The following is a 22037-nucleotide window of genomic DNA, read 5'->3' as shown; positions in this document are numbered from 1 at the left end:
CCGGCGGCCCGGCCCAGCCCAGGAAGGGCCCCCTTCGGGCAGGAGGCACCGTGCGCCAGGCCCAGGCCCCGGCGGTGCTGCCCCCTGCCCCCCCCTTGGCCCCGGCAGCCAGCCAGATCGGGGTAGTGAGCTCCCCGTCCTCGGCGGCTGCTGTCAGGGCCGGCTCCCGCCCGGGGCTCCCCCGGTGGAGGGAGGTGCAGGCTGGAGCCAGGGCCTAGGGGCTGCCCGCAGCCGGTAACACAAAGGCCAGTTGGGCTGGGAGGGGGGCAGGCAGAGGCGCGAGGGCTATTCTGGGCGCTCATGTGACAGCGGACCACGTGTGGCTCGGTGGTTAGGGCCCGGAGGCAGCCGCACAGAGCGCCCCCTGGGGGTCAGGCGGCCGCTTCCTGCCCTCTGGACGCAGAGGGGCGGCCCCAGGCCAGGCAGTCGGGCTAGAAGCCTGCCTGTGCCTCAGTTTCTCCGCCTGCGGCTCCCTTTGCCCCCAGCCTGCCTTCATGCCTCCTCCCCTGCACTCTCAGCTCTGGGCCCGGCAGTCTGCAGACCTTCCCTGGCAAGCCTGGGGGGCTGGGAGGAGGGGCCCCGGGCTTGCCAGCCTCTCCCCCTTGACCTTAGAAGGTGGCCCTACGTGGGCAGGGGGTGAGCTCCCCGTCACCCGCAGGCTGCCAGAGAAAGGCCAGCGTGGGGCAGATGGGGAAGCTGAGGAACAGAGGCGGTGGGGGGGCCTCTGGCACGGGGAAGGTCTCAGTGGGAGGGGCCAGGCAGGGGCCCTCTCCTGTCTTCTGGCCTGGGGGCTGGCAGAGGAGGAAGGCCGGGAGGTGGGGACCCTCTGCTGCCTCCCCCTCCAAGCAGCCCCATTGGGACGCAGGCCAGAGCAGTGAGCCTTGGGGTGGGGGGGCCCTTCCAGCGGGCTGAGCCCCTCCATCTCTCCATGCCTCAGTGGTCCCCCCTGCTCAATGGGCTTTCGGTCCACACTTGGTGACCTGGGGGTGGGGAAGGAAGGCCCCACAGGGGGGCGGAAGCCCTGCTGTGAGTGAGGGTGAAGGCAGGAAGCGGGGTGGGGGTGGCTTGTTGGTGGAGAGCTGGGGGGGAGGAAGGGGAAGGGGCTTTCCTGCCCCCGGGCCTGCCTTGAGGCCACACTGGAAAGACAAGGGTTCGAAACAGGAAACCTGTGGTGTGGCCCAGCCAGCCTCCCGCCCACGGATGCCCACAGATGCCCCCTCTAGCCGGGGAAGGCCAGGCCTGTCCAGAGCAAAGTGGGAGCACAGGACAGAGTTGGGGGGAGCCGGGGAGGCGAAACCAGCGCCGCCCTCCCCAGGGAAGGGCCTCCCAGGCTGGGCCCAGAAGCTGCCCTCAGAGGGGACCCACGTTGAGCTTTGGATCAGGAAGGGAGGCTGGCAGAGCAGGAGGCCGGCAGGGGAGGGTCTGCCTGCCCCAGGGCCAGAGCACCTTCTCCTGCCCCCTGGCACGTTTGAGCTTCACCACCTTGAGGTAGACGAAAGCTTGCTGATGAGGCAACTGAAGTGACTTGCCCAGGGTCCCCCTGTGAGTGTGTGGGGCTGGATTTGAACTCGTCTCCCTGTCTCTGGGTACCATGGCAGCTGCTGCACACCCAGGAGAAGCTGAATCTGTCCAGAGGTCTCTGTCCGGCCAGCGTCCTGTCCTAGGACAAGTGGATTCTGAGGGTGAGACTGGAGGCGGGTCTCGCTGTGGCTCCAGGGCTCGTCCAGTCTTCTGGATTCTCCCAACCATTTCCCTGGCTGTTTCCTGTGGCCGGTGGTGTTCCTCCTCTGCTTTCTACAGCCATTCCTTCCTCACGCCTTGCTGCTCCCCGAAAGGCTGCTGCAAATCCTTGGGTGTGAGAGCGCAGGCGTGACATCCGGGGTGTCGATCCTGGGCTGGGCCAGCTGAAGAAGGGGAGCGGTTTGGTCCCTTTTCTGCACTGGTTCCCAGAGCAAACAGAGTCTCGGACTGCTCCACCAACTACGTATGAGTACTGCTGTCTTCCCCCAGGCGCTCCTTCCTTGACCTTCAAGGGCTCACATCTTCCTCCTCCCTCCTTGGTCCAGCTCAGGTTCTATCAGGGCTTTCCCGCCTGGCCTCTGCTCACAGGTGTCTTGGCGTCCCTGGTCCTCGCTCCTCCCCCGCTGTTTGCACCTCCTCTCGCTGCCCTCCTCCCCTGGGGCTCAGCGGAGGCCTTTTTCAGGACTGCCCAGATGCCGCCCCCTTCCCTGTTCCTCTCTCTCTAGAGCTCAGCCCTGCTGCGTGACCGGGGGTGGGGGGTGGGGGTGGGGAGCCGGAAGGGCCCTTCGAGGCCCCCAGCCTGGCGGCGTGCAGCAGAGGATGCAGAGGTCTGGGGCCACCCGAGACAAGATTCGGAGTCTTTGCGCCACGGTGGGGAGATCGTTTGTAAATTGTGGGGCTCCCTGGAAGGCGCGGAGGCCGCGAGGAGGCCGCGAGGAGGCCGCGAGGAGGCCGCAGGTGCCAGCGCGCTGGGGGAGACTCGAGGTCACCGGCTAAGGGCCAGAGACAGACGGGGGCTGCGACCTGAGGAAGAGGCTTCCGTGGTTCTTGCCTGGGGTTCTGCCTGGTGGCCCCACACCCCCCGCACCCCCCGCACCCCCTGCCCACCGTGACCAGGAATCTCCGGGACCGATTCAGGGGCCAAGGACGGCCCCCTCCCCGCCTTCTCTCTTCTTTCTGTACTTTTCTGCCTTCTAGTCCCCCCCGACCCGGTTCGACCTGCTTTAGGAGCCCCCATGGGGCCGACGAGGCTGGCACAGAGGACGCTCCCTGCCATGGTGGCCCAGGCTCAAGGCCCGGCTCTCCCTAAAGGCTGCCTGGGCATGCGCTGACCGCTCGGGTACTCCGGGGCCCAGCCAGAACTCCCGGCCGCCTCCCTCTGCCACCCTCATCCAGCCAAAGGCCGAGCTTTTGTCCGAAGGCCTCTGGGGCAGAGGCAGCCCGTGCCAACCCAGCTGGGGACCTCAGACAGGCTCTGGGCTCTGGCCCTGGCAGGAGGGCCCACGTGCTCATCTCCCACCTCAGCAGCCTCCCGTCGGGTGGGCCCTCTCCAGACATTCCCAGAAGCAGCTTCTACACTCCGTGCCTCCTCCTTCATTCTCCCCCTTGAGATCTGCCATCCGCCTCCCTCCCAGCCACCGGGACCTTGGCTGCTCGGGGCCTTCAGTGGCCTTTCCGGCCTCTCGGCAGCCGCGGGCACACCCCTGCCCCCTGCCTCAGCTTTGAGGGCCTCCTCCGAGGCGTGTCTGGGGCTCTCCCAGGCTCCCCCAGCTCGTGGCCACTTGGTCCTGCCGTGGATGCCCCTCGCCACGTCCCCGCCGTGTTCCCTGAGGGCAGGGCCTGCTTTCTTCGGTGCCCTCGGCGCTTGGCACCGGGAGAGCATAAAGCTTGTTGCCCAAGTGCCCTTTCCATGGGCGTTAGGCCTTGCTCTCTCCTAACTGGACTCGTCCTCGCGCCCGTCTGAGGCCCCTTTGGGGGCTCTGGGCCCGCCGGGCGGCCCCCCCGGACCTGGCTCTGTTCTTTCTCTGTGCCCCGATTCTCTCCTAATTCGTCTCCCCCATTCCGCGTCGATGTGATCTCCCGGAGCCGTTGGCCGCCCTCCCGTGGCCCGTGTCCTCCCGCTCCCTCCGTCCGAGACGCCCACGGCTGGGCTCCGGGCCTCCTGGGCGGCCGGCCGTGCTTTGTCCTGGGTCGTGCCGCATCTTTGCCGGCCGCCGGCCTTGCGTCTCGCCGTTCCCATTCCGCTCGCTTCACCGCCTCAGTACAGGCGAGTCTTTCCAGGTTCTGGGGTTCTCCCTCGCGTCCCCCCGCCTTCCCTATGGCTGCGCGGCCCATTCCTCGGGATCCTCCCCCCCGGCTCGCCTCCACTTGCCCCTTTCCAGCTGTCCCCGCCTCTCCCTGCAGCCTCGGCGGCCTCCCTGCCTCTTCCACGCAGCTGCCTCTGGGATAAAGCAGGAACTCCCTGTGAGCCCTTCCCAGCCTGCTCACCGGCCACTCCAGCTGGCTCTGCCCTTCGAGACTCGTCCTCGGGGCTTTGTCCTCCCCCGTCGGCTGGACGGCCCTTTGGGGGCTGCCTTGCTCGTCTCCCACAAGTCTGAGCTCGTTGGGGGCAGAGGCTGTGCCCGCAGTAGGTCGGGAAGGGCCTCTCGGGTGCCAGGCGCAGTGCTCCGGGTCACGGTAGGAGCTTTAAAGCCGTTTCTTGGCTGCGGAGCCACCCAGCACCCCCCTCCCCTCCCCTCCCCTGGCCAGGGGCTCCTCTGGGTCAGCGTCTGCCATCCCTTACCCAGGGAGATGCCCGCACAGATGGGCAGGGTCAGCCCAGGCTTCCAGTAACTGGGTCACTGTGAGGGGCCACCAGCAGAGCTAGCCAGGATGGCGTAGGGTTACCTGGAGCGGGGCCTGCGGGAGCCAGGAGGCTTCTGGGGCCGGGGAAGGAGCCCCGCACTGGGGCTTCCCTCCCAGGTACCCCTGGCCGAGCCCCCTGGCCGAGCCCCCTGGCCTCTCGGGGCCTCACTTGCCCTCTAGTGGCTCTGTGGCTTCGCCTTTGGACCTGGGTCTGGGGAAGGGAGCGAGAGTCGAGGCAGGCCTGGGGCCTCGGTGGGGGGCTTCCTCCATAACCTTCCTTCTGCCCTGTCGGTGCGAAGGAGACGTCCTGGGCAGAGGCGATCCCTGGAGATGCCGCCATGGACAAACGGCCCTTTCATTCCTCTGTGAGGAGCCTGGCCGTGTCGGCAGGCAGTGCCTGGCTGCCGCCTCGCCCCCAGGGCCCCCCCCCCCCGTGTCGGGCTGCCCCCCAAGTCCAGCTCGGGATGGGGGGTGGGGAGGAGGGAGGGGCCGTCCGCACTGGGATCGCCATGAGGGCTGCTCCAGGCTTTCCTAGAATCAGAGGAGAAGCCCCTCCCCCTGGCCCAGGGGGCCTCCGTTGCCTGGGGAGAGAAGAAGCCAGGGACTCCGGGCACTGGCAGGAGGCAGCGCTCTGCCCAGCACAAGCCCCCTCCCAAGCCCAGGGCTGGAGGATGAGAACCGACCTGGGCAGTGACCGCGTTGAGCCGTGGGCAGACAGGAAGCCAAGCCGGTTCTGGGGTTCTGGGGAGGAGGGGCAGGGCCTGGCCAGGGCGCAGGCCCCACTCTGAGCGGCGTCCCGTGCACGGAGGGGTCCAGAGAGGCCAAGCTGAAGGCAGCTTCCCCCGGCCCAGTGCGCTCTGCCGTCTGGAATCCGTCCTCGGGCACTCGCGCTGCCCACCCAGCCCTGGCATGTGGCCACCCCCCACGTGGGCTCCCATACCCGTCTGCCCGCTCAGGCGGAAACCTAAGCCCGACCCGCCCAGCCGGCAGGGACAGGATGTCCTGCTTCGCGGCCTGCATAGGGGAAGGGAGCATGGATAGAGCATTGGGTTTGGAGTTGGCGAGGCCCAGGTTCAGATCCTGCCTGAGACCCTTCCTAGCCGTATGATCCTGGACAAGTCACTTCCCCTTAGTTTCCTCGTGCCTCTGGTCCTTTCCAGCTCTTGACTTAAGCTCTTTTCTGCTGGGGGTGGGGCACAGCAGCAGCAGCCAGACTTGGGGCCCCCCCTTGGCCTAGAGGCAAGCTTGTCCCCCCACCTTGCCAGGCTCCTTCTCTGTGTTGCGACCCCTTTGCTTAGCAGGGGGCAGGCTCGGGGGTCCTTTCTGCAGAGGTCAGCCTGGCCTACATTCTAGGGCCAGACGTTCCTGTCCAGCTGGGGAGGCGCGTGCCCCCCCCCGCCCCCCATTTCTCTGCGGCGCCACGCCCGGCTCCCAGAGAGATGGCGGCTCACGAGGTCCCCACTCTGAAGCCACAAGGAACCTCCGAAGGAGGAGCTGAGCCGCGCTGAGGCAATTTTCCCCTCCGTCCCCCTCCCCCAGCCGCCATGTCTGACTCGGTGCGCCTCCTTGGGGACGCGCAGGCTACTCGCCCTCCTCCCGTCCCGCTCGCTTCCGAGTCAGCCACGTGGCTCAGCCCCGCTGCTCCCCCCTTGGCGCCTGGCCCTTGGCTCTGTCCGTGCCGGAGCCGTCTCCCTCTGTCTTTGCACCCCCTGGGTCAGGGGCCTCTCTGGGCCCAAGAGTTCCTCCCCCACACCCGCCTCTTTCAAAGCGTAACATGAGAAATCTGTTGAATCTGCCGTAAAACCACTGAGGCAGAGCTCCGAACCTCCCCGGAGAGACCCCCCTTATTCCAAGGAACAGCGTTCGTGGCTCCAAGTTCCAGATCTTGCTTTTCCTTAGTGGGTTAAATTAGGCAGGCCTGGAGGGGGGAGCACGGGGAGGAGGTCAGCGTCTTCCTGGGGTCAGCCGTCAGGCAAAGGAGAGTCTTGGGACGTCTTCTGTCACGAGGGAGGCTGGGAACTCCTTCGCTGGGGCCGAGCCGAGGGCCGGCACTCTAGGGAAAGCGGCGCCTCTCCTGTCCGGAGAGAAGGACTCCCAACGAGAGTGCGAAATCGGGGCGGCAGATTCTCCTGAACTCCCTCAGCGTCTGGCGGTGTCTGTTAGGACGAGTGCCCGAATAATGCGGTGCCCCTGCCTGCCCGCCCGCCTGCCCGCCCGCCCTCTTCTGGGTCCCCTCCGATAGCCGCTGGGCTTCTTTTCTGCCATCTTTGCCTCCAGTCCGCTCACTCTCATCCGGAGCTGTCTAGAGCGTTCTCGATGCTACCGACATGGGCTGCCTCATCGATCTTTCAGACACTCAATAGGGATTTATTAAGCCCCAATTGGGTGCCAAGCCCAAGGGATGGGGGCACAGAGACAAAGGAGACATTCTTGCCTGCATGGAGCTTATGTTCTACTCAAGAAATATCACATGCAGGGGGCAGCTGGGTAGCTCAGTGGATGGAGAGCCAGGCCTAGAGACGGGAGGTCCTGGGTTCAAATCTGGCCTCAGACCCTTCCCAGCTGTGTGACCCTGGGCAAGTCACTTGACCCCCATGGCCCACCCTGACCACTCTTCCACCAAGGAGCCAATACATAGAAGTTAAGGGTTTAAAAAAAAAAAAGAAATATCACATGCACAGAAATACCAAACACAAAAATCAAGAAGGGCCTCTTAGAGGAGGTGACAGGGAGGGAAGTAAGGCTATTGGAGAAGGCCTAAGTGACATGAGCTAAACATTGGAGGAAGGCAGGGGTTTCCAGAGGGGGAAGTGAGGAGGGTGGGCACTCCAGGAATGAGGGATAGCCAGGAGGAAGGCCTGCAGTTGGGAAATAGAGGAGCAGCAGGTGGGATCCTAAAGGGAGTCGTGTGCAACAAAGTACAATGACAGATGATGAAGGACTGAAGGTTATAAAGACAGAAGGGGGTGGGATGGGCAGTGGATAAAGAGCCAGGCCTGGAAACAGGAGGTTCTGGGTTCAAGTTCAGACACCTGGCTATGTAACCCTGGGCAAGACACTCAGCCCCAGTGTTCTGCCTTCATTGATTCTAAGAAAGGTTTTGGTTTCATTTTGATTTATAGGCCATGGAGGTCTTTGAGTGCTGGAGAGGTCGTGCTTGTGGCTTAGGAAAATCACTGTGGTGGCTGAATAGAGAGCCACTGGAGGGGGCACATAGACCTCCCATCACCCCCAGCAGCTATTGCAGTGGTCTAGGTGGGAGAGGATGAGCCCTGGGGGGGGGGGTGCCTTGGAGAAACATTGCAGAGGTGAAATCCAGGGCAGAAGTGAAATTGATGAGGGATGCTGGGAGGTGAAACTGATGAGATGCTCCTCAGGTGAAATTGATGAAAGATGCTGAGAGGTGAAATCCATGAGAGATGCTGGGGGGGGGGGGGGGGGTGAAATAGACCTCAGCGCCATCTTGGACACTGGGGTGCTGGAAGTTCACTTGGGAGCCTGGAAGGATAAAGTTGCCCTCTGCAGTAGAGGGAAGGGAGGAGTGTTTAGGGCAAAGGACAGTGGGCTCCATTTTGCTATTGTCAAGTGTAAAATGTCTGCTGGACATCTGGTTGGAGATGCCTCAAAGGCAATCAGTTGGAGGTCAGTAGAGAGATTAGGGCCGAAGAGGTCAGGAAATTGGGGAGTGAAGAGGATTTGGGGCTCCCTGATGTGTTCTGGAGCACACGCAATCCAGATGTTCTGGGGTGTGTCTTCTTGTTCTTTGCCAAAGTCCGGGCCAACTCTTTATAAACCCATTGGAAGTTTTCTTGGCAAAAGTCCTGGAATGGTTTGCCATTCCTTTTCCAGATGAGAAAACTGAGGCAAATGGGGTCAAGTGACTCGCCCAGGGTCATACAGCTAGGAAGCGTCTGAGGCCAGGTTTGAAGTCAAGAAGATGAGGTTCCCTGACTCCAGCTCCATTGCTGTCCATTGAGACCCCCAGCTCTGGTGGATAGTAGGAACTTAGGAAATGCCTGTTGACCAATTGGTTGTGCAGAGCCTCCCTGGACCTCAGTTTCCCCATTTAAAATGAGCACGACATCTCTAAGGTCTCTGGCCAGACAGAAGGTGCCATTTTGACCAGAGGGTAGGCTAGTACTCCAGGCTTGTTGGGTCGGAGATAAGATGCTCAAGGGCTTGGCCACGGCCCGGGCAGTGCCAGTGACCACATGGTATGGCAGCTTCTCCCCCCCCCCCCCCCAGGGGCAAAGCCTGAAGCTGCCGAGGGTCAGGGCAGACATACAGTCCCAGTGGGGAGCAGCCGTGCGGGCCTGAGGCCTGCTGACCTCCCTGGCCTGGCCCTGCACCAAGGGCTGCCCACAAATGTGTCTGAAGGAACAGGAGGAGACAAGGGAGTCTGGACAGTCTCTCCCCCTCCCCCAGGGCCTGCCTGTAGGCCAGGAATACTGCTGTGATTGGAGGGTTCAAAAGCCTAGAGTGGGCCCGCTGGCGGCTCCCCATGGTGGGCACCACACCTGGGACCTCGGAGGCGGGCGGGCGCTGGAACAAGCCTTCGGGGAACATGGGCGCCCGCCTCCAGCAGATCCTCTGGAGGGCCCCTGCCCATCCCCACTGCGCCCTGGCAGGGGCAGGTCCTTGGACCAGGCCCTTCTCCAAGCTCAGGGATCTGCCCCGGAGCCTTGGTGGTCTGGCAGGCTGCCCTCTCTCTGGGCCCGGCTAGGCTGTCTACCTGCCCATCAGCAGCTCCGGCCAGACTCGGGCAGCCTCTGAACGTGTTCCCCCTCCCGCCCTGCTGCAGACGCTGCCAGGGGCTTTGCTGGGCGCCAAGGCTTTGGGGTCACCTCGTACAGCTCCCTCATTGAAGGGCAGATGCCTGCTGAGGGTCCCCGGGCAATAAGGCACGGGCAGCCCTTGAAGCCACGCCTTCTGACCCGGGCAGTGCCAACTTGCTTCTCCAAGAAGGACGCTGCTGGATTAGTGAAGGCGACCAAGAGACAGGTGGGGCGTGGAAGGGAAAGCTGGCCGTGCAAGCCTGGAGCATGGAGAGGGGCTGCCCCTGCCTCCCTCGCCGGGCTGAGGAATTCCGTAATTTTCCGTAGGACGGGTGGAAGAAAGGCCCTCACTGGGGACAGGGTTCCCTGCGAGCCCTGAGAGTGGCAGCCCAGCCCCGTCCCCCTCCCAGCCATTATCCAGAGAGGTGGCCCCTGTGAAGGAGGCTCTGGCCAGCCTCGCCGACTGCCGCCCGGGCCCCCCGGGGGAGCGGCAGGAGGCGCCTTTTGCCAGGCAGGCCAAAGCCCATCATCATCTCCTTGGCCACCGCGTCCCCGCACACCTGATGGCGCCTGAGCCCTGCGGAGGTGTCGCCCGGGCGTTTGCTGCCCTGGCAGCCACTGTGGCTGCAGAAGACCCAGGAAGGGGAGTCCTTGGGCCTGCCAAGCGGTGTGGTTTTGTCAGTGGGAACAACCTGAATGAAGAGCCCCTGAAGGCCCCGGCCTCGCACCGGGGGTCCCGGGGAGCCCTGCAGAGAGAAGGAAGAAAGTCGAGGGCAGCTGATGGTCGATGGCCAACAAAGCCTCCTCACCCTGCCAGGAATGGCTCCCGGGGGACCCCCTCGTGGGCCGGCCTAGGGCCATCCTCCCACGGGCCGCCGGGGCACCAAAGTTCTCCCGTCCCTTGCGGTGGCCGATCCGTTCACACGGACCTTTCCAGGCTTCTCTGTGCCCATCGCACACCCATCCTGGCAGCCGAATCCCTTTCTGGGACGCTCACGGGCCACATTTCCTTGGGCCTTGCCCGGCCGATGGGCATTGGCGTGGTCTCCAGCCCTCGCCTATCACCAAAAAAAGGGCCGCTGTGAAGATTCCTATCGGCGGCTGCCTGGGGGTTCGTGTTCAGTCTGGTCTTCTTGGCAAGGATGCAGTCTCCTGCTGCAGTTCATTTTACAGATGAGGAAACTGAGGCAGCGGGCAGTGGCTTGCCCGGGTCACACAGCTAGTAAACGTCTGAGGTCGCGAGAGTCTTCTTCCTGGCTCCGGGCCCAGCATTCTATCCAGCTGCCCTTCCTTGAGGCCTAAGCCCAACAATGGAGTGTCTGGGATGACTTAAGCCCTTTATTCGCACAAATGGGGGGGCGGCGCTACTAGCAGGCTGGCACGCCTCTCCCCACAACCCCTTCAGGATTCACTGTTGCTGTTTTCTTCTAAGAACTCTTCTCTTCCGACTTGGAACCAATGCCCTGTATTGGCTAGGGAATGGGGGTGAAATGACTTGCCCAGGGTCACCCAGCTAGGAAGTATCCGTTGCCATTGGTTCCTCACTTTGGCCAGTTTTCAGAGCACGAGGTAAAGAGCCTGTGCTTGAGCTGTTTCCACTCCACGATGGAGATTCTCCTCAGGACCTTCCTTCTAACTTGACAGCCCAACCGTGTATTCTGTGGTCCAGTGATCCTCGTCTCCTCGCCCTTCCTGGGACAGGAGGCTCCGTCTTCTGACCCCAGACATTCGCACTGGTTATGCCCTTGCCTAGAAAGCTCTCCCTGCCAGGCTTTGCCTACTGGCTTCTTTCGCCTTCTACAGCATTCCTTTGGAGCCTCTGCCGCTCATCTCCCGCCTGTTGCCAGGCTCTCTCACTGCCCCCTCTAGCCTGGGCGCTCCGAGAGGTGCTCGATAACCCGCTCTGACAAGTCAGCGGGACACCGAACTGCAGCTCTGAGAATGACCCCCACCCCCACCCCCCAGTAAACCTGCTTCTGGGTCTTTTCTCAGCCAGCACTCCTGAGGCTTCTGGGATTCTACAAAAACTTGAGCCTCTCGGGTTCCCTCCCTCTGAGCCAGCCGTGATCGGTCCTCGCCCCTTTGCACAGCGTCCGCACCGCTCAGTGCGAGGTCTTTGGAGGCTTTCTCTGCCTTCTCATGCTCTGGGAAAGGGCACACAGCGGGCCGAAAAGAAAAGAAAAGGCCAACATGTGAGGAACCGGTAAAAGAGCAAGGAAGAGAGCACCTGGCTGCTGCGGTTTGGGTTCAGTGCCCTGGCCCTAGTGGACCCCATCCTTTGGGCACTGCAAAAACTGTCCACAGCAGTTTCTGGGCCCATCTGGGATCGTGGAAGATTATATGATTGTGGTAAATGGACCAAGCCTGGCCGGCATGGAGAAAATCCTCCCAGGCAGCACTCGTGAAGGCGAATGGGCGAGCACCCTCTGCCCCTTCTCTCTCTCTCAGCTCTTGGCCCAGAGGAGGCTCTCTGATTACAAGATGTAAATGAAAACCCCAAAATGAGATTTTTGAAGAAGGAAACTACAGAGGGCCAGCACGGCTCTGTCAGAATTGTGTTGCGCCAGACTAACCTGCCTTCCTTTTTGGATGGGGTTAGTGACCTGGCAGACTCAGAGCCTGAGGCGGATGTCAGCAAAGGCTCTTCGTCTCACATGTGGGGACCCTGAGGGTCCAAGAGGGACAAAGCTTGGCCAAGGGCCCACAGAGAGTAGATGGCAGGACTCTTCCCTGAGTGCCCATCCCTGGTGGTAATCCATCACCGTCCTGAGAGCCAGGCAGTTTGCAGTCTTGGCACCGGTGGGCACTGTCAGGGACGAGGGCATTGGTCATCTTCCTAGCATAATGCCCTCTTCTCCGCTGTTTCTCTTTCTAGGGAGTGGAACCAACAGAAGGAGGTCTGTATGTGGGCAGAGAACGGCCAGAAGAGAGGGCAGGACTGGTACTCGGTCTCCCTCCCAGAGCAGAGGAGGGAGGGGCACAAGGCCTGGGCTCCCTGACCTCCGGCCTCACCACACCTGACCCATGCATCATGCCCAGGGCTCGACCAGGGATGCTGAGGCAGGCACGGTTCCCTGCGGGCTGGCGCTCTGACATGGACTCCCGGGCCTGAAGGAGGGCCATGGGCCCTCCTGCCTTGCTAGCTTGAGGGCACCATCTGGATGTATTTAGAGCTGTGAAGGCCTGCTCAGGTAAGAGCTCCCCCAGCTGCCTCGCACCCTTTGCCAGCTTCCCAGTGGGGGCCCCTTCTGCAGATGAGGAGACTGAGGACTCGTACGGCTCCAGGTTCCAGCCCAGGATCTGCGGGTCTGGTCTTCTCCTCCGGGGACATGTGAGGGAGGGGCTTCCCCATCTATGCCAGGGCTGGTGGCTATGCGCAAGGGCGGTCAGGCAGACACACTCGGTGGCAGCGATGCCAAGGTTCAGGCCTGCCTGCTTCTCCCGGACTCTCTGTCTCCTGGTCCTGCTCCCACACCCAAAAGGGGCATGGGGGGGGGGTGCCCGCACACTGTGCTCTTCCCTTGTGTTCAGACGCTCAGCTTCCAGGTATGCCCGCAGAGGGTCATGAGCTCAGCCAGAGGAGCTCCTGCTGCCTCAGAGAAAGCTCCTGGGCTGTCTGGGGGAGGGTTCTAAGGGAGGATGAGGGTGGGCACAGCTCGGGGCCACGGTGAAGCAGATTGTCAGGAGCTGGCATCGGAAGCCCCAGCATATGCCCTGGGAAAGTGTTTTACAGACATTACCTCATTTGATTCTCACGGCAACCCTAGGAGAATCTTCTCACCCCCATTTTACAGAGGAGGAAAGTGAGGCTGGCAGGCAAAGGACTTGCTTGCCCAGGGTCATCTAAGGCTGACTGACTGCCTGGGTTCTGTGGCCCCCCCTGGCAGCCCTGAACAGGGCATCCAAGATGGGGAGAGACCCTGGGATCCTGCCATCTGGAGGCCAGTTGAGGTTGGCCATATTTAGTGGGAGCAGCAGAGGCTGGGGGGCCAGTGGGATGGTCTTTAGGGGTTCCAGGAGCTATCCGGGCCCTGGGGATGGAGGCCAGAAGGTAGCAAAGGCAAGAGTGCCCAGTCTGGCTGTGCCAGCACCTGCCCCTGGGTCCACTGCTCGGAGACCCCCCCCCCCCCAGGAAGCAGGCCCTTGGGTGTCTGCCGTCTCCTGCCTGGGATTGGGCCAGGATCATGGCACTTGAGGAACCACCTCAGGGCCTGTGCAAGGCTCCTGTTCCAGCCTCTCTGTGACTTTGTAATGGAGGGAGCCCCAGACCTGGGGTAGAGACCTGGGCATCCACCATAGTAGTGCAGAATGTGGGTCAGAGACCAGTGTTCTGAGTTCAAATCTTGCTGCTCCTCAGTCACCGGATGGCTTTGGCCCAGGCATCACCCTTCTCTCCTAGCCTCAGTTTTCTCATTTGTAAAAGAAGGGCTTGGACGTGATCTCCATCAGCATTCTGAGGCAGGAGGGGGTGCCACAGGGCCCAGAGCACTGACTCTCAAGCCAGGAAGACCAGAGTTCAAGCCCAGAGTCAGATATTTACCTTCTGTTTGCCTCCGTTTCCTTATCTGTAAAAAGGAGATGACGGGGGCAGCTGGGTAGCTCAGTGGATGGAGAGCCAGGTCTAGAGATGGGAGGTCCTGGGTTCAAATCCAGCCTCAGACACTTCCCAGCTGTGTGACCCCTGGGCAAGTCACTTGACCCCCATGGCCCACCCTCACCACTCTTCCGCCAAGTAGCCAATACACAGAAGTTAAGGGTTTAAAAAAAGGAGATAACAGCCTCCCAGGGGGGTTGTGAGGACCCGAGTAGTGCTTGGTGCAGTGCCTGGCATACAGTCGGCGCTCTATAAACACTGTCAGCATCATCCCATCCAGCCCCTATCAGGAAGCCCACCTTCCCACTAGCTGTGGTCGCCAATCCTCAATATTTCAATCTATGAACCAGCAGGCCCTGGTTAACCATCTGCCATGTGCAAGACCTGAACTGGAGGGAGTGGTCAGGGACGAAGCCCCCAGGCCCCTGGGCTCTCCTTGGGAGACCCGGGGGGGGGGGGCAGCTAGATCAGGGAAGGACACACCCGGAAGAGAGGCCCAGGAGTTGGGGGGGCAGAGATACTGGCAAGAGGTTCTGGGAAGGCCTCCTGGAGGCGACAAATCAGGGAGGGCGTTCCCCCAAGGACCACCCCCTCCCACTCTGGTTCTCTTGGTCTGTCTCGGCCACTTTAGGGGTGCCTGTGAGCCCAGAGCGGGGGGCTTCTCCTGCCTCCCCCCTCTGGACATGAAGAAGGACATCGAGGCTCTGGTGGCAGAGGAGAAGGCCGAAATCATTGCCAAGTATCAGAAGGTGAGGTGAGGGCCGGTCTGAGGGACCCCTCCCGGCTGGGGGCTCTGGCCTCCTGAGTAGGGGGCGTTGGGCCGGCCAGGTTCTCTTCTCAGCGGAGCTTCCCTTGCTGGCCGGGCCAGGGGGAGATGGGAAGTGGGGAGAGTCGGCCCCCCTTTTGTGACTGTGGGGGAGGGAGAGGAGACAGGAGGTGCCCTGTGGCACGGAGGGCCCTCACCCGGCACTCTCTCTGCAGGGGAGACAGCACGGGGCTCACATCGATCCCTGGGAAGATGCCGACTTCTCCCTTTACAAAGTCACAGATCGCTTCGGGTTCCTGCAGTACGTTTTCGGGCGCCCCCTGCCCTGTCCCCACTTGCCATACAGCCGGCTCCCAGGGGCCCCCAGAGGCCCCAGGGCACCGTCCTAGAGACCATCCGAGGCTTGCCAGGGCGCAGGGTTCCAGCCTTCGGTCTGTAGGAACCTGGGATTGTGGGCTGGGAGGGAGAGACCCCAGGGCCCCCCGAACCTGGGCATGAGGAAGAGTTTCCTGGCAGGAGCCTGGCCCTGCCCCCTAGGCCACAAGACGGTGGTCCTGGGTGGTCCTGCTTATGCCACTCACCTTCTTCTTCCTCTGCCCTCCCCCTCCCAGTGAGAGTGAACTGCCCAGCCGGAGCGCCCTGGAGGAGAAGGTGAGAGTCAGTGGTGGGGGCCACCCTGAGAGCAGGAGGCCCCGAGGGGGGCCGGGGCCGGCGGAGGGCTGATGGGGAGTGGGACGCTTCCAGCAGGACGAGCCCACCCCTCTGCCCTGGGCCCCCTTCTCCTGGGTCCTGTCTCCTCTCCCTTCCAGCTTTAGCCCCTCCATGACTCTTATCTGTCTGGCCGGGCTGGTGCCTCCTGCCCCAGTGTGCCTGGGAGTCCTGGCCAGGTCACCGCCAGGAGCTGGGGGCAAGAGCAGAGCCAAGCCTGCCCCCTCTGGAAGGGCTGCCCAGGCCCCTTTCCACGTGGGCATCCCCAGGGTGGCAGCGACAGCCCTGTTTGCTTCAGTGCCAATGTACCAGGGCTTGGGGCACAGGCAGAGGGGGGGCCCTTGGCGGGGAGGGGGCTCCATTCTGAGGGGCCTGGATTGGCTTTTCAGCAAAAGGTCCAGGAGATCGAGCGGGTGGACAAGTGGCTGAAGATGCTAAAGAAATGGGACAAATACCGGGCGAGCGAGAAGGTGAGAGGAGGAAGAGGGTCAGGGAGGGCCTGGATTCCCATCCGCCAGGAGGCGCTCAGCGCAGACCGCACAGGCTTCTGGGCTCCTTTACCATCTCGGCCCTCGGGGACCAGCTCCCAGAAGCCCCAGTGCCACCTTCTACTCGAGCCTGGGCCATCAGTTCCCTTCGCACCCGGGGCATAATGGAGGACCTTCTGCCCTCCCAACTCTCTCACTCTGTCCTTTGGGGCTAATCCCTGGGCCTCCTCCTTGACCTCTCTGTAGCCTCTGATGCTGGTCATCGCTCTGGCTCTCCCTGGCTGGCTGTTCTCCTCCCACCTCTCTGACCTCTCCTTCTGTGACTCTTTGGTTGGACCCTCCTCCAGATCAGCTCTCCAACCCCAGGTGTCCCTCAGGGCTCCGGCCTCTCTTCCCTCCTCTCCTACTTCACTGCGCAATCCGGATGGCTTCCATGGATGTAGTGACTGCCTCCATGCCAGCGATTCCCAAATCTCACTTCTCTGCTCCCCTTTTAGTCTCCAGCGGCCTTTCCCACCTGTTAAACCGCCGGGAGCCATCTTAAACTCACTAGTTCCAAAGCAGAACCCATTGCCTTGGCCCCTAAACTTTGCCCTTCCTACCTTCCCTATTTATCATAAAGGGCAATACTGCTCTCCTAGTCCTTCAGACTACCAGCAGTCATCCTGGACTTTCTGTCTCTCCCCTCCCCCCCTCCCCATACCTGTCAATTTCCCCTCTGTACCACCTCTTGTCAGTTTCCCTTCTGTACCACCTCTTGTCAGTTTCCCCTCTCTCTAACCACCTCTTGTCAGTTTCCCTTCTGTACCACCTCTTGTCAGTTTCCCCTCTCTCTAACCACCTCTTGTCAGTTTCCCTTCTGCACCCACCTCTTGTCAGTTTCCCCTCTGTACCACCTCTTGTCAATTTTTCTTCCCCAGTACCCTTCCTTCTCTCCTCTGACTCTGCCCCCACCATGGTGTAGCTAGTTAGTTATCACCTCCCAGCTAGACGCTGGCCAGTCTACTGTCCATTTAGCCCCCAAAGTGACTTCCCTAAATGCAGGTCCCACTGGGTCAGCATCACTCAATAACCTCTGGTGGTTCCCTGTGGCATCCAGGCACAAATACAAAGGTCTCTGGCATTCAGAGCCCTTCGAGCCCAGCCCCCTCCTCCCTTCCACTCTTCTTACGCCTTTCTGCAGCGACACTGGTCTCCTGGCTGTTCCTCAAACAAGACCCTCCATGTCTGTGGCTGCCCCCTTGCCTGAAATACTCTCCCTCCGCACTGCCTGCTGACCCCTCTGGCCTCCTTGGAGTCCCAGCTAAAATCCTGCCTTGTACAGGAAGCCTGCCCTCTGTTATCTCCAGTGGATCCCTAGGTCCATAGCCTGTTTGCATGTTGTTAGAGGAGTTCCTGGAGGCCAGGGGCTCTTTTGCTTCATTTCAGGTCCTCAGAGCTTAGTGCAGTGCCTGCATCCAGTAGGTGCCTAATCAGTGCCCACTGCCCGACAGACTCGACTGCCCAGGAAGTCCTAGATGCTCAGTCCCTCCCTCCGGGGCCCTGGTGCTCACAGGCGCTCACAGGCGCTCACTGCCTCTCCCCTCGGCTTCCCCGAGTCGAGTGGGCTGCTGGGCTCTGCCTCTCTCTGTGCGTCTCACACACACTGACATTTTCACTTGTTTCTCCCCACCCCCATTAACCAAAGCTTTTTATTAAATCTCGCCGTGCTAATGCTGGGGACGCAGGAACAACAGGGAGACTGTCCTCCCATGGGAGGAATGGACTAGTTTCTGGGGGAATCAGGAAGACTTCCCGGCAGAGGCGACCCAGAATGGAGCCTGGAAGGAAGATTGGGATGAAGAGGGGACAGCCTGAGTGAGAATGCCAGCTGTAGTGGGTGGTGCCCAGGGGGCACGAGTGGGGGCTGTAGCCGAGAGCCTGGGTTCAAGGCAGATCACCGAGGGCCCTGACTGAAGCTGCCTACTTCTGTTTATCCCTGGGGCAGTCAGGAGCCACAGAAGTCTTAGGGGCAGGAGAGTGACCTGTCGCCCCTATGTGGAGCCAGGGAGGCCGGGCACAAAGCTGAGCTCCCCTCCCCCTTATCCCCTCCCCTATCTGAACAGAAAATGGGAGGGGGCTGGTGGTGTGGACAGCGCTTCTAAAGGGAGCTCACAGCACCTACTGTGGGCCTGGTCCTTGGGACAGAAACAGAAGGCCTCACGGCCTGGAGGGTCAGTAGGTGAGGGGGATGTGGGGGAGGGGTACAGATTTCAGTGTGGGCGAGAGCTAGTGTGTGGATATGGCTGGCAAACAGCAGAGGAGGTAGTGTCTGAGCTGGGCCTCGAAGGGTGGGAGAGCTGATAGAGACGCAGGATAGGGGGGTGGGGTGCTGCTGTGGCCCTGGGCACGGGGATCCCTCCTTTGGGGAGTGGGGGTGGGTCAGTGGGTACCTTCCTCTCCCTGCAGATGGCTCGGAGGGTCTACAAAGGCATCCCCCTGCAAGTGCGGGGGCAAGTCTGGGCCCTCCTCCTGGATGTGGAAAAGGTGAAGATGGAGAACCCTGGCAAGTACGAGGTAGGCGCCCCTTCTGCCCCCGTGACCCTCGGGCCCTGGTCAAGGAGGCCCGGGCCCCTCCCCAGGTCTCCCTGCACCCCCAGAATGCCCACAGAGCCACAGCTCTCTGACTGCTCTGCAGGGCCCTTCTCTTCCCACCTGGGCAAATCCCTGAACTCTGCCTCAGTCTCTTTTAACTGTAAAACGGGCACCTGCCTCCCAGGCATGGCACACAGTAGGCGTATCATAAATGCTCCTCCCTCCCTCCCCCCAGAAGGCAGGGAGTCCCCGTCTTGGCCCCTTCTACTGAGGAGAGAGGCAGAGGGGGGAGTAGGAGCACTTAGGGCCCCCTCAAGGACCCCTTCCATCCTGGGATCGCCCCAGGGCCACCCTCCAGGCCTTCACTGGGCACCTGGCTTGAGGTGAAGAAGCAGAGCTGAGCCTCTCCTGGAAGAAGCCCAGGCCGGGTGGGTCAGAGAAGGGCCCAAGAGGAAGGGGCTCTGGCTGGGCCGGCCCAGGAGGCTGCCCGGATGCGGATTCTGTCAGGGGTGGGGCGGGAGGGGTGAGCTGGTGAGCCCTGAGAGCCCTCTGCAGAGCCGGGCAGTGGGGAGCCTTGGAAGGCTTCTGAGCCGAAGCCTGAAGCCAAAGTGGGAGGCCCCACCTGGAAGGAGGCTGCCAGGGCCAGAGCCAGGGGTCATGGGCACCCCTGAAGGCCTATGCTCGGAGTGGGCACAGCTGGCAGCGATGTGGGGGTGGGCATTGCCCGTGGAAGAGGCCGGCGGGAAGGGGTGCCCTCACCCGTGCTTGCAGACTAGGGTAGGCAGAGCCAGATGGTATCGATCTGCCGCCAGGGCAGGTGCCCAATGGGTGGCCGTCCCCCTGGGGTCCCGGCCTCAGGCTCCAGAACCCAGAAGTCCCTGAGAGGCCAGTTAGTCCAAGTCCAGCAGCAGAGGCAGGATAGGGAGGGCCAGAAAGGCCCCGACTCCATGCCATGCTCCTGTGGCACCCTGGGCAGGGCCGATGATGGGGAGGACAGGAAGGGAGGCCCCCGAGAACTGGGAGCCAGCCTGGGCCTCTGGCGAGGACAGGCCCCTGTGCAGGGGTGGGAGTGAGGAGGGGGAGGCATGTTCTTGCTCCCCAGGGCTGGCAGAGGGAAGCCCGGGCCGGGGTCCCCCCTTGGCTCTGCTCCAGAGCTGGTGAACCTCCAGGCTTGGGGGTGGGGGGGGGGCCCAGCTAGGGCCTCTCCCGAGGCTCCGTCCCCTTCCTTCCTTCGCCTGGCCCTGACCTCTGACCTCTGACCCCCCCCCCCAGGAGATGAAGGAGAAAGCCCAGAGCTCCTCCGCCGAGATCAAACAGATCGATCTGGACATCAACCGGACATTTCGGAACCACATCATGTTCCGAGAGCGCTACGGAGTAAAGTGAGTGGCCTGGAGGCGGCCTGACCGCCTGGGGCCCTCCCACCTCCCTTTGCTCCCCTGGCATCTCGTGGTGCCCGTGCGTCGTGGCTGCCTTCCTCTGGCGGCCGGGTGGCTCAGGGAGGGCTGGGGGTAACTGAGCCCCTTGGCACCCAGTGGCCGGAGTGTGCCAAGCCGCTCCGCCTGCCGAGGACCCCCCTGTCTCCGCAGGCAGCAGGCCCTGTTCCACGTCCTCTCTGCCTACTCTGTCTACAACACGGTGAGATCCCGAGGTTCTGCCCGTGGTCAGGCCAGGGGGCAAGCGGGTGGGCACACGGGCAGCAGGGCGGTGCCTGCCATCGGTCCCTGAGGCCCCACAGGCCGTCCCAGGCCGGGCAGCCCCTGGTGAGGGCAGGGGCGGGCAGGGAGCTGCTTTACTCCTGGCGCACTCAGAACCATGCCCGGGCTGGGGGAGGGGCGGCCCCTCCCCCATCCACACCAACAGCGCGGGTGCCCCCACCCGGCCCCTCAGGAGGTGAGCTACTGCCAGGGCATGAGCCAGATCGGTGCCATCCTGCTGATGTACCTGAATGAGGAGGACGCCTTCTGGGCACTGGCCCAGCTGCTGGCCAACCAGAGGCACGCCATGCACGGTGAGCCCCCCCCCAGCCCGCCGGGCAGGAATGGGCTCCACTGCACAGAGGGGGGCTCCCGGGCCTTCCTCCCAGGCTGCTGCTGAGCCCTCTGCCCCGGCGGGCTCCCCACAGGCTTCTTCGTGCCTGGATTCCCCAAGCTGCAGCGCTTCCAGGACCATCACGAGCAGATCCTGGGCCGAGCGCTGCCCAAACTGAAGAAGCACATGGTGAGCCCGGCGGGGGCGGGGCCTGGCCGCAGGGGGCGGGGTGGGCGGGGCCTGGCTGCGGGGGCGGGGCCTCGGACCGCTCCCACCGTGCTCTGGCGCCTCCCGCAGGACAAGGAGCAGATGGCCACCGGCATTTACACCACCAAGTGGTTCCTGCAGTGTTTCATTGACCGGGTGAGCAGCTCGGGTGGGGCCGGGCCGCCGCGGGGCTCGCTCGCTCGCTCCCTCCCTCGGGGCCCCCTCTCAGGCCGGCTGTCCTCCGCAGACGCCCTTCACGCTGACCCTGCGCCTGTGGGACGTGTACATCCTGGAGGGCGAGCGCGCGCTCCCGGCCATGGCGTTCACCGTGCTCAAGCTGCACCGCAGTAAGGCCTGGGCCTGCGGCGGCGCCCCGGGCGGGGGGGGGATGGGCTGGGGGGGGCCTCGGGCGCTCACCCGGCCCCTCCCCCCGCCCCCCCAGAGCGCCTGCTGAAGATGGCCCTGGAGGACCTCCGAGAATTCCTGCAGGAGAAGCTGGCCGGCCCGTGGCCCTACGAGGACGACGCGGTGTTGGAGCAGCTGCAGGCCTCCATGGCGGAGCTGCGCAGGATGAAGTGCGAGCTGCCCCCCCCAGGTGGGCCCCCCTCGGAACTCCCAGCTGGGGGGGAGGGGCGGGCGGCCGCGCGGGGCTGCCGGAGCGGTGCGAGCCGCCGCTGTCCTCTCTTCTTTGAAGCCAAACTGGAAGAGCTTCCCAAGAGGCCTCTGGGCCTGGTGACCCTCGGGCGGAGCCTGGAGCCGGCCGGCCAGCAGCATCTGCTCCCCGGAGATGGGGCGCCCCCTGGGGGCAGCCAAGCCCAAGGGGAGGCCGCAGGGAGGTCCGGGCCGCCCCGCCCCGCCCCAGGCAGCAGCCCCTCCGAGAAGGCCTTTCCGGCTGGCTCTCCCCAGCTCCCCCGCCCCTGGGCGAGCATGCCGGGCCTGGCCCTGCCCGGGCCCTCCTCCGCGCCGGCGGGGGCAGCCCCGGGCTCTGCAGGGCGCCTGCCAGCTCGGAGATGGACCCCATAAGGGCGGCCACACCCAACGGGGTGCTGCACCCTGGGGTGCTGCGGTGGGGCGGGCACGGGGGCAGTAAAGGCGTCTGCCGCGCTCCGGCCTCCGGTGTCTGCTTATTGCGAAGCCTCCCTCCCCGACAGGCACACCGAGCTCAAGACCATCCAATAATTTACTGAAACCGGGCCGCGGCCGCGGGCGGAGGGGGCGGGGAGGCGCGGGAAGCACTTGGGGGCCAGGAGTCGGAGCCAGTCCGTGCAAAAAGCCTGCGGGGGGCAGAGGCGCCGGGCTCGGCCTCCCCGGCAGGACCCGGAACTGCGGCGGCAGCAGCAGCAGCGCCGCCTCCGCCTGCCTCCTCCTCCTCCTCCTTCCGACCGGGACTGTCGGGCCTCTCCCCGGGTCCGTTCGGGTCCGTTCGGGTCCGTTCGGTCCTCTGTCCGGCCGCCAGCGCCGCCCTCAGGTCCGGCACCTCCGGACCCCCAGCCTGGGCGGGGCGGAAGGCGCGTGTGGGCGGGGCCCCC

The 22037-nt window shown here is 63.4% G+C and overlaps 1 protein-coding gene across 2 annotated transcripts in view; it reads left to right on the top strand.

The window, feature by feature from the left end:
- Positions 1-22031, top strand: part of LOC123252044 (USP6 N-terminal-like protein) — a 33479-nt gene extending 11448 nt beyond the window's left edge. Inside the window, exons 2-15 of one of the 2 annotated variants that reach the window (XM_044681407.1) lie at positions 12016-12331; positions 14366-14483; positions 14716-14801; positions 15112-15151; positions 15598-15678; positions 18145-18252; positions 19543-19652; positions 19860-19908; positions 20161-20281; positions 20396-20490; positions 20599-20664; positions 20756-20855; positions 20951-21103; positions 21203-21614. In XM_044681407.1, the coding sequence (XP_044537342.1) occupies positions 14418-14483; positions 14716-14801; positions 15112-15151; positions 15598-15678; positions 18145-18252; positions 19543-19652; positions 19860-19908; positions 20161-20281; positions 20396-20490; positions 20599-20664; positions 20756-20855; positions 20951-21103; positions 21203-21531 (1404 nt within the window). In that variant the 5' untranslated portion in view covers positions 12016-12331; positions 14366-14417 and the 3' untranslated portion in view covers positions 21532-21614. Of the gene's footprint in view, positions 1-12015; positions 12332-14365; positions 14484-14715; positions 14802-15111; positions 15152-15597; positions 15679-18144; positions 18253-19542; positions 19653-19859; positions 19909-20160; positions 20282-20395; positions 20491-20598; positions 20856-20950; positions 21104-21202 lie in introns of both variants that reach the window. The other variant, XM_044681406.1, reaches the window with a different exon arrangement.
- The last annotated feature ends 6 nt before the right edge of the window (positions 22032-22037 follow it).

The sequence above is a fragment of the Gracilinanus agilis genome, chromosome 6 (genome assembly GCF_016433145.1).
Source record: "Gracilinanus agilis isolate LMUSP501 chromosome 6, AgileGrace, whole genome shotgun sequence".
Classification (NCBI taxonomy): Eukaryota; Metazoa; Chordata; class Mammalia; order Didelphimorphia; family Didelphidae; genus Gracilinanus; species Gracilinanus agilis.
This window is presented reverse-complemented; position numbering and strand designations above follow the sequence as displayed.